Source organism: Lepidochelys kempii, chromosome 17, assembly GCF_965140265.1.
Source record: "Lepidochelys kempii isolate rLepKem1 chromosome 17, rLepKem1.hap2, whole genome shotgun sequence".
Taxonomy (NCBI): domain Eukaryota; kingdom Metazoa; phylum Chordata; order Testudines; family Cheloniidae; genus Lepidochelys; species Lepidochelys kempii.
This window is the reverse complement of record NC_133272.1, coordinates 1,343,679-1,357,906: the sequence shown is the minus strand read 5'-3', so window position 1 is coordinate 1,357,906 and position 14,228 is coordinate 1,343,679. Positions and strand designations below refer to the sequence as shown.

Below are 14,228 nucleotides of genomic sequence, written 5' to 3'. Positions count from 1 at the left end.
TTCATGTCAGACTGGAATTTGGGAAACTCTTCCAGTTTCAAAGCAGGGCTATTCTAATAAGGGGTTTGCATTAATCTAACTTTTAAAGAAGACAAACAGCATTTTTGCTGCTCTTAGGGTGTCTGATTAAATGCTAATTAAAGGTTGAATTTTAAAGAATGAGAACTTGGAGGCAGAAGGTTTAGGAACAAAGTGAAGGTTTCTGCCTCTAGAGTCTTAAAACAAGCACCCCCAACGTTGTGCTGTGGTTGAGAATCCACATCCTTACTGTTTGGGACAAAGAATCAAAGTTGCTTGCCAACCTCTTCATCCTACTCTGTTCAAGCAATAAATATTCACTTTCATTTGGGGTGGGGACATGCTATCTGATTGTACTCAGGGTAAAGTGTGCCAACGTTGCATACAGCTGAGCCTACATGAATAATTTCCTTCTAACCCTAAGTGGTCATGCCTCCTGGTTAGGATAGAAGCACAGTGGGGAGCCGTGATCAGAAGCTTGTCCTGCTTCTCTCTCTTCTGGGATTGTTTTGTAGACAGAGGATGTGAGTTTCTAGTTTAGAGCTCTTCATCTAGCACCATTAAAAAGCATTAAAATTAGGGCTGTTGATTAATCACAGTTAACTCACGCGATTAACTAAAAAAATTAATCACGATTAATCGCAGTTTTAATTGCAATGTTAAATAATAGAATACCAATTGAAATTTATTAAATATTTTGGATGTTTTTCTACATTTTTATATGTATTCCATGTTGTAATTGAAATCTAAGTGTGTATATATTTTTGCTTACAAATATTTACACTGTAAAAACGATAAACAAAATAAATAGTATTTTTCAGTTCACCTCATACAAGTACTGTAGTGCAATCTCTTTTGTAAGTTGCACTTTCATGACAATGTAGATTTTTTTTTGTTTTGTTTTGTTACATGACTGCACTCAAAAACAAAACAATGTAAAAATTCAGAGCCTACCAGTCCACTCAGGCCTACTTCTTATTTAGCTAATCGCTAAGACAAACAAGTTTGTTTACATTTACAGGAGATAATGCTGCTCTCTTCTTATTTACAATGTCACCAGAAAGTGAGAACAGACATTTGCATGGCACTTTTGTAGCTGGAATTGCAAGATATTTACATGCCAGATATGCTAAACATTCGTATGCCCCTTCGTGCTTCGGCCACCATTCCAGAGGACATGCTTCCATGCTGATGACACTCATTTAAAAAAATAAGCATTAATTAAATTTGTGAGTTAACTCCTTGGGGGAGAATTGTATGTCCCCTGCTCCGTTTTACCCGCATTCTGCCATATATTTCATGTTATAGCAGTCTTGGGTGATGACGCAGCACATGGTGTTCATTTTAAGAACACTTTCACTGCAGATTTCACAAAACGCAAAGGTACTGATCTGAGATTTCTAAAGATAGCTACAGCACTCCACTCAAGGTTTAAGAATCTGAAGTGCCTTCCAAAATTTGAAAGGGACGAGGTGTGGAGCTTGCTTTCAGAAGTCTTAAAAGAAAAACACTCCAATGCAGAAACTACAGAACCCAAACCACCAAAAAAGAAAATCAACCTTTTGCTGTTGGCATTTGACTCAGATAATGAAAACGAACATGCGTTGGTCTGCACTGCTCTGGTTTGTTTTCGAGCAGAACCCATCATCAGCATGAACTCAAGTCTTCTGGAATGGTGGTTGAAGCATGAAGGGACATATCAATCTTTAGTGCATCTGGCATGTAGATATCTTGCAATGCCAGGTACAACCGTGCCATGTGAACACCTGTTCTCGCTTTCAGGTGACATTGTAAACAAGAAGTGGGCAGCATTATCTCCTGCAAATGTAAACAAACTTGTTTGTCTGAGCAATTGGCTGAACAAGTAGAAGTGAGTGACTTGCAGGCTCTAAAATTTTACATTGTCTTATTTTTGAATGCAAGTTTTTTTTGTCCATAATTCTACATTTGTAAATTCAACTTTCATGATCGAGATGGCACTACAGTACTCATATTTAGGTGAACTGAAAAATACTATTTCTTTTACAGTGCAAATACTTATCAAAAATAAATATTAAGTGAGCACTGTGCACTTTGTATTCTGTGTTGTAACTGAAATCAGTATATTTGAAAATGTAGAAAATATCCAAAAATATTTAAATAAATGGTATTCTATTGTTTTAGTGCGATTAATTGTGATTCATTTTTTTAATTGCTTGAGAGCCCTAATTAAAATGGCTTTTGAAAAAAATCCACCTATACCAAGGAAGCTGTGCTGAATGCTCTGCTGTTTATGCAGTATGTTTGAGCAGCTTTTCCTCTACTGATGGTGATTTAAACTGTGAAATTCACACTTGTATTTCACTTCTGTGCAGGAAAAATAGTTGTGTGCATTGTGTAATCCTGATTGCTTTGTTTCCTGGCTGATTTGTAGCATCACACTGTGTGCCTTTATACAAGCATGTTTTAGGATCAGTTACTTTAAGATTTTCAGCATTGTTTAAAAGGACACAGTTGTGCGTGGTGGTGAGCAGCAAACTTTTGGCCAGGAACAAAACTCCCTGTTTCAATCTTCCTTTTTCTCCATTGCAGGGTAGAGTTCACAGTAGGGGACAAGCCTATTAATAACTTCCGCATGATTGAGAGGCACTACTTCCGGGATCAGCTGCTCAAGAGCTTTGATTTTGAATTTGGGTTCTGCATCCCCAGCAGTAAAAACACTTGTGAACACATCTATGAATTCCCACAGCTCTCGGAGGATCTCAGTAAGTTCTTCCAGTCAATGGGTTGCCAGGGAGGGACGATAAACGGCGGTATTTTGGAGGACTCCATCTCAAATGGAGCTATGTATTTATTGTGAAGTGGAAATGGGAGAGTACAAAAACCACTTGGAAGCATCAGTGTTAATAGAGAAATCATATTCTTGTGCCAGATGTACAACCACCGCTGAAATGGCTGTGCTTGTCTCTTACCAACAGAAGTTGGTCCAATGAAAAATATTACTTCACCCATCTTGTGTCTCTAATATTGTGGGATTGATGCGGCTACAACATTTCGTTTTGTGGTGCATTTTTAGAATTATTTCCATCAAACTGTGAAGACCTAAGTAATTACAAAATCACTTAACATTGCTGTATAACTTAGTGCAGCTGAGCGGTAGAAATCAGGATTGTTGCACATTAGATGTAAATGATTTGGCCCAAGTCCCTGGGGCTTTGGCTATCAGCAAAAGAGTAACTCTGGGGCAGGGGGTTGTAGCTTCATGTTTATTCTTTCAACAACAGTCATGTCAAATGTGCCAAGTTTTGAGTTTTTCTGCCTAAATGCCAGCTCTGCAAACTACCTAGGACTCAAAAATTGAGCAGTATTTTTTTTTTCTACCTCTTCTTCAGAATTTTGCACTCAGAATTTACCATCGCTGAAAACGATCAACAGAGAGAGTGCTCACTCTTCTGTAGATGTATTGGTCGCGCTATATTAATTTCAGTTATAAACAGGCTGTGCAGGGTCTAATGATTGATAGATGATGTCAGCATGTAACAGGCCTGAGAAGTATGTTTTATATATAGGTGGTTATCAGCATATCAGTGGAAAGTGTTTATAAGCAACCTGTTCGACACTAATAATTGTTTACCCATTTATTAAAACATCTACCGGTCGCTTATTGAAAAGCTTGTAAGTGGAACCTTAATATGAAGAGATTTCTGTATTGCCTGTGGAATGGTATCCACTTTCGAGTGTCAGTCGTGCTCACAGGAAGCAAATTCTGAGTAAGAATGGCATGTCCCTAGTCACTTTTTGAGCGTAGCACCCCTCTGCTCCCCTCACCCCTGGCTCCCTTTTAAACCTTGTGCTTAGAAAGGAAGGCTTTATGCTTAAAGCACTAGACTAGAACCCAAGGAGATCATGGTTCACTTCCTGCCCTGTCACAGACTTCATGTGTGATCTTGAGCAAATCACTTCGCTTTTTTGTGCTTCAGTTGCCCATCAGTAAAATGGAGATGATTCTTCCCATCTCACAGAAGTGTTGCAAGGAGAAGCACATTAATGCTTATTAATAGGCCCCTGAGAAACTATAGTTCGATGGGCTGTGCAGAAATCACAAAAGTAGTCCAGTACTGCGATTTTTCCAACAGCAGAGAGGGGGCCTCTGCATATGCAGTTTGGTGCTTGGCGCAGCTCATGGTGTGTGGCAGCCTCCTGTTGGAGCAGTGCTGCCTTGTGTAAAATCGTCTGCTAAATCGCTTCCCCCCCCCCCCCCCGACTGCTTTCATTTCCTCATGCTTTCATTTCCTCAGCCAGCTGCAGATTTTTTTTCTCCCTGTCTTCCTTTCTTCTGCCGGGTGGGCGGGCACCAATCTGGCTCATCTGCTGCACACTTGGTAGCTAGTTTTATGCAAGGCCACTGCTTGGAATGTGAGCGGCCTGAGTGGGGAGCTGGAGACACGCCAGTTACTGAATCCCCCCAAACTACTGTTCTGATGTCACACTGAGCATGAGACCAGTGCCTGCTGATGGGAAAATTGCAGCCATTTGGGGGGACTTGGCAGCTGGTGCACACTTCACCTCCCCACTTACGCTGTGGCTGCTCATGTTCCAGAAAACCGTCTGCAGGTGAGCAGCTGAGCAGATAGGAAGATTTCAGAGTAACAGCCGTGTTAGTCTGTATTTGCAAAAAGAAAAGGAGTACTTGTGGCACCTTAGAGACTAACCAATTTATTTGATTATCATACACGTTGTAAGGAGAGTGGTCACTTTAGATAAGCTATTACCAACAGGAGAGTGGGTTTGTGGGGGGGGGGGCGGGGGGGGAACCTGGGTTTGTGCTGGAAATGGCCCAACTTGATTATCATACACATTGTAAGGAGAGTGATCACTTTAGATAAGTTATTACCAGCAGGAGAGTGGGGTGGGGGGAGGTATTTTTTTCATGCTTTGTGTGTATAAAAAGATCGTCTACACTTTCCACAGTATGCATCCGATGGAGTGAACTGTAGCTCACGAAAGCTCATGCTCAAATAAATTGGTTAGTCTCGAAGGTGCCACAAGTCCTCCTTTTCTTTTTGAGATAGGAAGAGAGGGAGATCGTAATTTGCAGCCACCAGAATAAATCACAGCAATTCATGAGGGACTCAGTGGCCGGTTTTATACAAAAGAATGCAGCAGTGACCTGTTGCTGACTGTATTCCATGCATATCTCATGAAAATCAGTACCGGACCCATGACACTGCTGTGAACTTTCTTTAACAAATCTTTGATTTTTCTCAGCACCCTACGCATGAGGCGCTTAGTTACTATGGAGGGCAGGTAAGTACCTAGACAGTATGATTTCTCCTGGTCACTTGCTTCGGGATGGCCATTAGTTGTTACCAGAACAACCATGTAAACTGTATCTTTATACATCCTGGTATAACTGCTGAAGAAAACACCAGATTTACAGTCTATCGATTTGTGTGAGGTAAAAACAAAAATTTACCAATGTGCAACTTCTTTTGCAGTTCGAGAGATGATCCTTCACCCCTATGAGACACAGTCGGACAGTTTCTACTTTGTAGACAACAAGCTGGTGATGCACAACAAGGCAGATTATTCGTACAGTGGAGGACCATGAGTACTGAGTGGACAGCAGAGCCGTGCTGGCCTTTCCTTTCCTGTAGAAATTGTCAGGGATTCTACCACCTTCCTGCAGTTGACTTCCAGGGTCAGCTGAGCACAGGTCCATGAACCAAGGACTCTCTGCTTGTAGGAGTTTCATGACTAAACTTGTTGAAGTCTTTCATCTTCCCTGAGCTTTGAAGCAGAACCCAGTCCTTCAAGAACTCTAAACACAGTTCCACTCCAATGAGTGATCTTTGGTCACCAGAGTCTGAGGCTCTTTAAATAGCTCTGTGTAAAAATGTCCTGATATATCATCCAGTTAGTATAAATCCAGGAATTCTGGGCCCAAATTCTCCAGATCCATGTTTTCATTATTAAGCCTCTCTTTGTACAATTGCTCTCTCTTAGAATGTGGGGTGGAAGAGCCTGTGAACAAGCAGAAGTCTAATGCAAATACAGAGATGCATATCTTTATCTGATTCTGTTTCTGAATGCTTCAAAGGGCACAGTTTTAATCCTAACTTCATTTGTACATCCACATAAAAATGTCTTGTCTTTAATCCTGAGAAACAAAATGTAAGTGTGATTTTAGAGAGAGAGCACCTCTCTAAATCTATAACTCAGCACATGTTTTACCTCCACATAACATTTCCTGTAAGGTATCCTGGAAACAATGAAACTCACCCTGAAGGACAGTAATTCAATGACAGGTCTGTCTTAAACTGCCCTTTTTTTCTGCCTCTGTTAGAAACCTATTATTGAGGGTCTGCAAGTCCGCACAAGCGTTGTCCTCTTTCATTTCAGCTTCTGTGTTCTTTGCTGAATCTTTCAGTCAAGAAGTAGATATGTTTTTAGTTTAGCTTGGCATTATCAGGCAGTTAATTTTCAGCCTGTACCTGGTGTAAGCTTTTCTTCCCTGAATCAGATTTCTTCTTTAGCTACCTTTAGAGACAAGATGCTTCAGTAGGGTTGTCAGAGGAAAGTAGTTCCGTTTCTCGAAGGTGATTCGAGTGAATGGACTTTCTGGTTTTTCTTTTTATGTCTGAATTTGAAGCATTTTATGGTCAAGTGTGTTTGGTTTTTGTCCAAAATTTTTTGGGCCAGTTATTAATGTCTCAGAGAGCGTAAATTTGACACTGTGCATCTATGGTCAGTGTACAACATAGGTTAGCCAAAATGATTGCGCCCCTTCCAGTCCCGCGTAAGGAGTTTAAGAACGGTTTTGCCCAAGTTTCTCATAGTATGCTGCTCTTTGGAGCAGGGAAGTGGAGAGGAGAGGCAAAAGCAAGCTAATGAATCAGAGAGAATCTGCTGTACTGTACATTAGAATAGATAAAAATCAATTAAAAGGTCCAAAATGAACAGAAGCAAAGGATGAAAGCTTTCTTCCTTTTGTTTGCAGGCGACTTATGGTCATGAAACCCTCACTCAAAAAATTTGGTTCACTGGTATCAGAAGAATTAAGCTTTGCAGTTTATAGCTATTTCTATGAATACATTGTCTTTATGTCTAATTCTGTGAGTTAAGTGGAACATTATACATTAGCCTCAGACAGATCCGATTGTAACAATTTTTTAAAATACCATTTCCAGTTGTTACTAACACCTTTCCTCCAGTCACAGCCTAGTCAACCAAGAAAATTGCAAACTATTCCAAGTGTAACCGTCCATCACCTGAAAAGGGAGGCCTTGTCTGAGAAAGCTGCCATCAGTGGGATTGTGATAATACTAAGGGTCACTGTTTGCTCTTGGTTGGCTTGTTTTTTACGTTGGACAGTTGATGGTTTTCTGAGGCAACTGCAGCAGGTGGGGACACAACACAGATCATTCTTAGTTTAAAAAATTAACTGTAGCCAAAGTGTGTGTACACAGTTCACTGCTATAACAAAACAGCAAATACTACCCAGATGAGACCTGTCGTCATGACCGCTTCTTTGTATTGTATCTAACTGCAAAATCAGCCCAGGGCTGACTTGTCCATTTTAAGATGGTTATAAGGAATTTTCCCAATTATTTTTATATTCAAGTCTGATCAGCCATGTATCTTGGCACAGTGAATCGTCTGAAAATGAAAAACAGTTGACAAAAAACGTTGGACAATTTAAAATTGTTTTTTGTATTTTTTTGCATCAGGGCTGTTATACTGTCTTACAAATCAAGAGACTTTCCAAACTCATGGAAATATTGAACAGCTTTTGAAATAGTCGATATGTATTAATATATAAAAAATACACTGTTATTTGGAGACAGTAGAGTGTTTTTAGCCATTATTTCATATACTTCCCCTATACTAATATCTTCCATCACTCATTCATTGTCCATATTAACCTCTCTTGTGCTTAATTATAACAGCTACATACAGCAAGTGTGCCTGTCCAGCATTGGCTGGCAGACATACATGTTCCAGGAGCAGAGAGTTCAAATGTCATCTTTTAATGTCTTAGTCCACTGCTGTGAAAGTGGTGTCAGTTCCATGTCACCTTTTAGCTTATCTTTTCATATATTGGGTTGTCATCTCAAGGATCCTCTTGGTATGTGATGTTGTAACAAGCCATTTGGAAAACACTCAAATTCATTAGTCCCCAGCTGCTTTTCACACTCTCTTTTTGCGACCTCTTGTTGCTCTTTTTAAAGATTCCCTTGAAGTATTAGTTGATAATAGGATTAAAAATGTTATATCTTTTGAAATGGGAAGTGGCTAAACAAAATATGCTGTGGGGTTGCCTGCTTTTATCAAATCATAGGAACAAGAAGCTAGAGAAACGGTACTTCGTTCCCAGAAGTGCAATAAGTTACAGAATGAGCTTCTTGGTACACTGCATTTTATTGCAAGTGAGAGGCTAAGTGTAAAAAAAGAATGAAATATTCATGACCAGATTCTGGGACTAGTTTGGAAAACTGATCATGACCCATATTCAGGGGGGTTATATTTTCAGGCTAGAAAAAAATCATGATTTATGTAGAAATGTTTAACAGCTAGTTAGTTTGCCCAGTCCTATAAATAAAAATGCTGATATCCTTTAAAATAGAGGAGAAAAATTTTCAGCCATTTAATGGAGTAAATTACTTGATTATCTTTTGGCTTTGGGTTTTCAATGGCTGCTTTATAAGTTATTCTTTTCAAAAATCAAATATGGAAAAAAAACTGTCAAAGTGCTAATGTTACAAGACAGCCTGAGATACAGTTATGAATTCTTTAGACCAGTATGAAGCTTTCTCTAGAAGTGTTATGAAGACAGAATTTTACAGTCCACTGTAACTGTCATTCTGTAGTTGCAAACAGTTTTTCACCTAGAGAGCTGTATGCTGTCATAAATTGTTTCCAACTTTTAAATAATCTAAGATTAATACAAAAAGAAAAAGAAAGGCCTTGGCTAATGGACAGGTTCCATTTCTACTCTGGCTACTCATGCAGAAATATGCTGTGTAATATTGATGCAACATCCATCGAATTATACTGCACGTATCTGTGAAATATACATGAAAAATCTAGTAGGAGCTTTTCCAATATATTCATCGTTTTAGTGCAATTTTATGACAAAATTATTATTTTCCTTCTTCTGGGGCTTATTTTGTAACAAACTTCTAATCTTTCCTCTGATCTTAAGATGGGTCACTTTTTTTGAGATATGAAGGAGCAGAGTTACATATGAAAGAAACTGTCTATAAGAGATCATTTTAAAACCAAATGCTTATAAGATGCTGAGTGCCTTCAACTACCATTGGTTTGAATGGGAATTAAAAGCACTTGGCACCCTTCTAGAATCAGGCCCATGACTTCTTTTAAAAATTGATACCTTATTTTTGGCAAAAGATAGAATTGAAATTAAAACATTTTTCATTCATTGTTTCCAGAAGGCTCTTAGCTACTCTCCCTGTAGCTGTTTACTCTATTGACTATTAATCCATGCTGGGCTTACCTTTGTGTCCAGGCTCTGAAATCCTAGCTTTCCAGATAGGTATTGCATTCACTTTACACCCAGCAGGTCAAGCCAAGACAGTACACCTTAAAATTGGGTTTCAGAGTAGCAGCCGTGTTAGTCTGTATTCGCAAAAAGAAAAGGAGTACTTGTGGCACCTTAGAGACTAACAAAAATGTTCTTAAAATTGGGGTGTTCTAATTACCCTCTTCGCCAGCCCCATATATGATTTTAATAGCCACTGTATCGAGAATTCCATGTATGACAGTACCATTTGAGAGTCGGGACCCTAGTTTGCAATGATATAAAGGATTATCTCTAATGTTATTGATTTGTAAGCCACTGGCTATTAAATGTTGGAACTGAAGCGAGATAAAAGAGCAAGAGGGTAATCAAGATGACCAGCTTTGAGATTAGATGTTCCTTATTATTAATATATTGATCATGTCTTTTCTTATTTGTTGAATTAACTTTGTAAAACCCTTAGTACTCTCTGGGAACACGTTAATATTTTCCTGCACTGTGCTTCACTTAAGTGAAGTTTGATGCTGTAGGAGTTCCTGCTGTTGCTAACGTTCATAGACTTTAAGGCCAGAAGGGACCCTCATAATCATCTAGTCAGACCTGCACTGACATAACTCTTCTTGAAATAAGGAAATCAATTATGTCTCAATTTAGTTATTCTAAGTGGACAAAGTATTGGACTTTCTCTTTTCTAGATCTTTATAATTTAAGTTCCTTGGAAATATAGGGAGGTTTTCAAATAGCAAAAATAACATTAAATTAATACCTTTACTATATGGTCCAATATTTCACAGATTGCTAGACTAGAAACATATTGTTGGAACAGGACAAATGCTTTCAAGACCAATACATTTTTATATGCTCTGGCCTTGGACCAATGATGATCAAGAGAAAAGATTCCTGCAGATATAGTATATGTCCTTTATGCTGTGAGATGGTTTGTGCATTAATTGACTATTCCATTATCATCGTTGACTGGGGAGGATTTTTGAGCCTGATTAAATGTAGGCAGTCTCTTCATTTCAAGATTAAAAACAAGATGTTATGTTAATGTTCTTGCTCACAGTCTCTTTTGTAATAAAAAGTCTTGTTGTATGAGCAGATCAGTAAGATGGAACTGCTTGGCTTGTCTGTCAGCCATTGGGTCACACTGAAAATGCTCGTACAAGGTAGCAAAAGTGCAACCTGCAACTGCACATATCTTTAATATAGAGATACAGGCTAAAAGTTCCAACACGCAAGCTTCATCTTAATCCAAACTGCCTACTCACTTGCATCAAGGATGGAGCACTGTGTGTCAGAACCTGGTCTCCCTGGGTCAAACCTTTCTTAAAGAAGAAAACAAGTGCAACATGCTCCATTTTATGACCATTAGATGCAATCCTTTGGCTCAGGGAAGTGGCCAGTGCTGCCCTTGGTTGTAAAATTTGAAGACCCTGTACTATTATAAAAGACACTGTTGAAGAGTGTGCATGTCTAGGGGTGTCTATTGAACTATCCTCTTAAATTGTGAACACTTGGTAGAAACTGTTTGTTTTTGGTTGAACAGCACCTATCGTTTCGTTGGTGCTCCTGACATTCAACCTCCATGCCTCGTATGTATTGTAAAAATAATCTGTTAATAAATCTCTGTAATCTCTGTGAAAAGTTGAATTGGCAAATAGCTCCAGTTAACCAAGTCTGACTAGGAGCTGGATTCCAGGAACCAGTGCTACCACTTGAAAGAAACAGAAGTGGAACAACTGAGAAACTACACGGTAGATTTTGGTTAACTGGAACTAAGAACTGTAAGGTCCTGACAGCTTTAACTGTTTTTCTGTTAAAGGAAAACCTTAGCTCATAGCTTCTGTTAGCAGTTGTTTTTCTGAACCCCAAATGTAAGTACTAGTGAAGTTTACATAAATGTTTTAATTTTAAAATCAGATTTATACTTAAAGTCTCCGACAGCTCTTTATCAACATGCAAACACAAGAGTGATATGCTGGGCATGAAATGCCAGATGCATTATCTTCTGAATCATGGCATAGTCTAAACAGATGGTACTGTACGTTTGTAGATCCATTTATATGATTTAGTGAACACTTCCCTAGAATCACTGTGCTAATGCCTTCCTACTGTAAGTCTGCTTTTACTTTAATGCTACACTGAGAATACCTATCTGAATGTGACTTTTTTTGCATAAAATCAGATCGGATTGTCTATTAAAATATGTATTTATAAAATAAAAATATATTTTTGGTGGAAGGAAAGTAAAAATGTAGGCATAATTCCATTGGGATAATGTTAGCAACATTTTTATCAAGTTTATTTTATAAATGTTTGTATCTTGTTAGTTGTCTATCTTCAGTTTGCAGTAAGAACATCCACTGTAGCTCACTTAGTAGAAATGCATTGCACTGCCATGCAGAGAACCTGGGTTTGGAAGAATTAGGATTGTTTTTCCTTCTGGAATTGAGAGAAACTGAGCAAGTTGCCATGAAGAATTTAAGCCCTGGCAGTCAATCCACCTGACTGGCATTGGTTTGAGCACTTAGTTTGCTTTATTTGTTTGCAGAGACTGAATTGTGGGCGGCGGGGGAGGAGACAGATGAGAATAATTCAGAATAAAGAAAATTAGAATATGATTTTAAGGACTCCCTATAGGGGGTAGGAGTGTAGATGTTAGAAGTAATGAACACAAGGAGTCAAAATAGTGAGTGAATTTGCTCACTCAGAGCTATTTAATATTGCCAGTTCAGTCATCAGTATTTAGGTTAGGGAATATGCTTAAATATTTCTATTATTTTGGAAAAGGGGTTAAAATGTGTATCTTTCATTAGCAAGTATTTTGTTTCTTGTAACAAACTGCGAAATGTTTAAAAAAATTAAAGGTAAATTATTGATCCTAAAAATGGTGGTTTGGTTCTTTGCATTGAATGCTGGTATTTTGTATGATTAATGTATTATTCCGCTTTAGCATGAAAGTGTGTTGTTCTACAGCGCCCCTAGAAACCTTTTAATGAAGAGCTGGGACTTGTTTGGATTTAAACATTCCGTTACAGTATTTGCAGCCCAGTCTTCTGTTAATGTATATCTACCAGAAAACTAAACTAATGATGGAAGCATTACAAAGCACAAAAGAAAAGTATAGTGAAAAGTAAATTAAAAATGAGTTTTAATAATCTCAGAGGGTAATAGTATAGTAAAATAGGTAAGGACACTGGCTTTTAAAACTGATTATTTCAAAACATTACAACATTGCTTCAATATTTAGTCCTTGTATTAAATCCTCAAGCCTTAGAGTTAACCTGGGGATCTCATTATTTGCCTATTAATGTGTACGGTTTATACAAAGGGAAGTCGGTCAGACACTAGTACACTATAAATAAACCCTTTTACTTCATCACACAGCAAACACTTGTTATAAAGTTTTCTACTGCATGCATCCGATGAAGTGAGCTGTAGCTCATGAAAGCTTATGCTCAAATACATTTGTTAGTCTCTAAGGTGCCACAAGTCCTCCTTTTCTTTTTAGGGTTTCCACTGGCACTGAATCTTCATTTCACAATGCATGGAAGAAAAGAGGGTTTTGAGGAACACACTTTCAAGTACGGACTAATGTCAATTAGTAAGAACAATAAAGGAAATAAAGGCAAAATATGTGTCAAATAAAAAGATCTGAATGATCAACTGTCTGGTGAGGAAACAGCTAGGTCATGTATGTGAATGGTTTAAAATTGCAAAAAACTTCCTCTGTAGTTTGCCTGTTTTTTGGTCTGTGTGTGGGGTGTTTTTTGGAAGGGATATAGACAATTTTTTTTAAAAAGTGAATATTTTTACCTAATATAGTTACAAATTACCTAAGATTACTATAAATTAAACTTTTTTCCTACATTTGACCGTACTTTAAGAACAGTTATTTAGTTTGTATTTTTGCCCCACAACAAGAGGGAAGACATTTTTTTTAAGTATATAACCTCAAAAATTGGCAAGGGGACTTTTGTTGCATATGTTGTACCTGAAGCTATTTTAACTCACTTTTTGAAAAGGACTTTGAAACTTACAGTTGCAAGACTGCATTAGTTTTCAAAATATTTGGAGAAAAAGATTTTATTTTCCAAGCATTTGGTTAGAGATCTGAAGACAAAAATAGTGGTGTGGCAATACAAATGCATTTTAAATAAGATTAAATATTGCTTAAATTACAGGAGAGACAAAAGAAACTTGAAATAAAATATGGTAACTGAAAAGAGGGTAGTAACCTCCAGAAACCAGTAACCTGGAAAATGATTCAGACATCAGGTAGGTGGGAGTATTTTGTGGTACAGGTTATTCTGAGTATATTATACAGAACTGGGAGCTTCCCTTTCTATTGCATCAGGATACTCTCCTGTGCAATCTGCAATGCTTTCCATGTAGAATCAGATTCAGAATTTAGCATACAGCTGTAGTGGCTGTCTCGGTTCTCTGAACTGAAATTGAAGTAGCCAGTGTGAGGGTGTGTGGCACCAGTCTTGACCCTATCTAATATGAGGGATAACTAATTTCAGTTCTTGGCATTTCCAGCTATGTTAACCCTAGCATTATTGGGCCTAGTGCAAACAGTGTTGCTCATGAAATAGTGGCTAAACTGCAGCGAAGTTGAGTATTTCTTGGAACAGTTAGGCTAAAACAATCCATTTTTGTTTGACTATCTAACCGCTGTAGTACA

General features: G+C 38.1%; 1 protein-coding gene across 2 annotated transcripts in view; it reads left to right on the top strand.

The window, feature by feature from the left end:
* UNC119 (unc-119 lipid binding chaperone) overlaps positions 1-12,424 on the top strand; it is a 41,257-nt gene extending 28,833 nt beyond the window's left edge. For both annotated transcript variants that reach the window (XM_073315285.1, XM_073315286.1), the window contains 2 exons: positions 2,590-2,762; positions 5,496-12,424. In XM_073315285.1, coding sequence (XP_073171386.1) covers positions 2,590-2,762; positions 5,496-5,608 — 286 coding nt within the window. In that variant the 3' untranslated portion in view covers positions 5,609-12,424. The remainder of the gene's footprint in view (positions 1-2,589; positions 2,763-5,495) is intronic.
* The last annotated feature ends 1,804 nt before the right edge of the window (positions 12,425-14,228 follow it).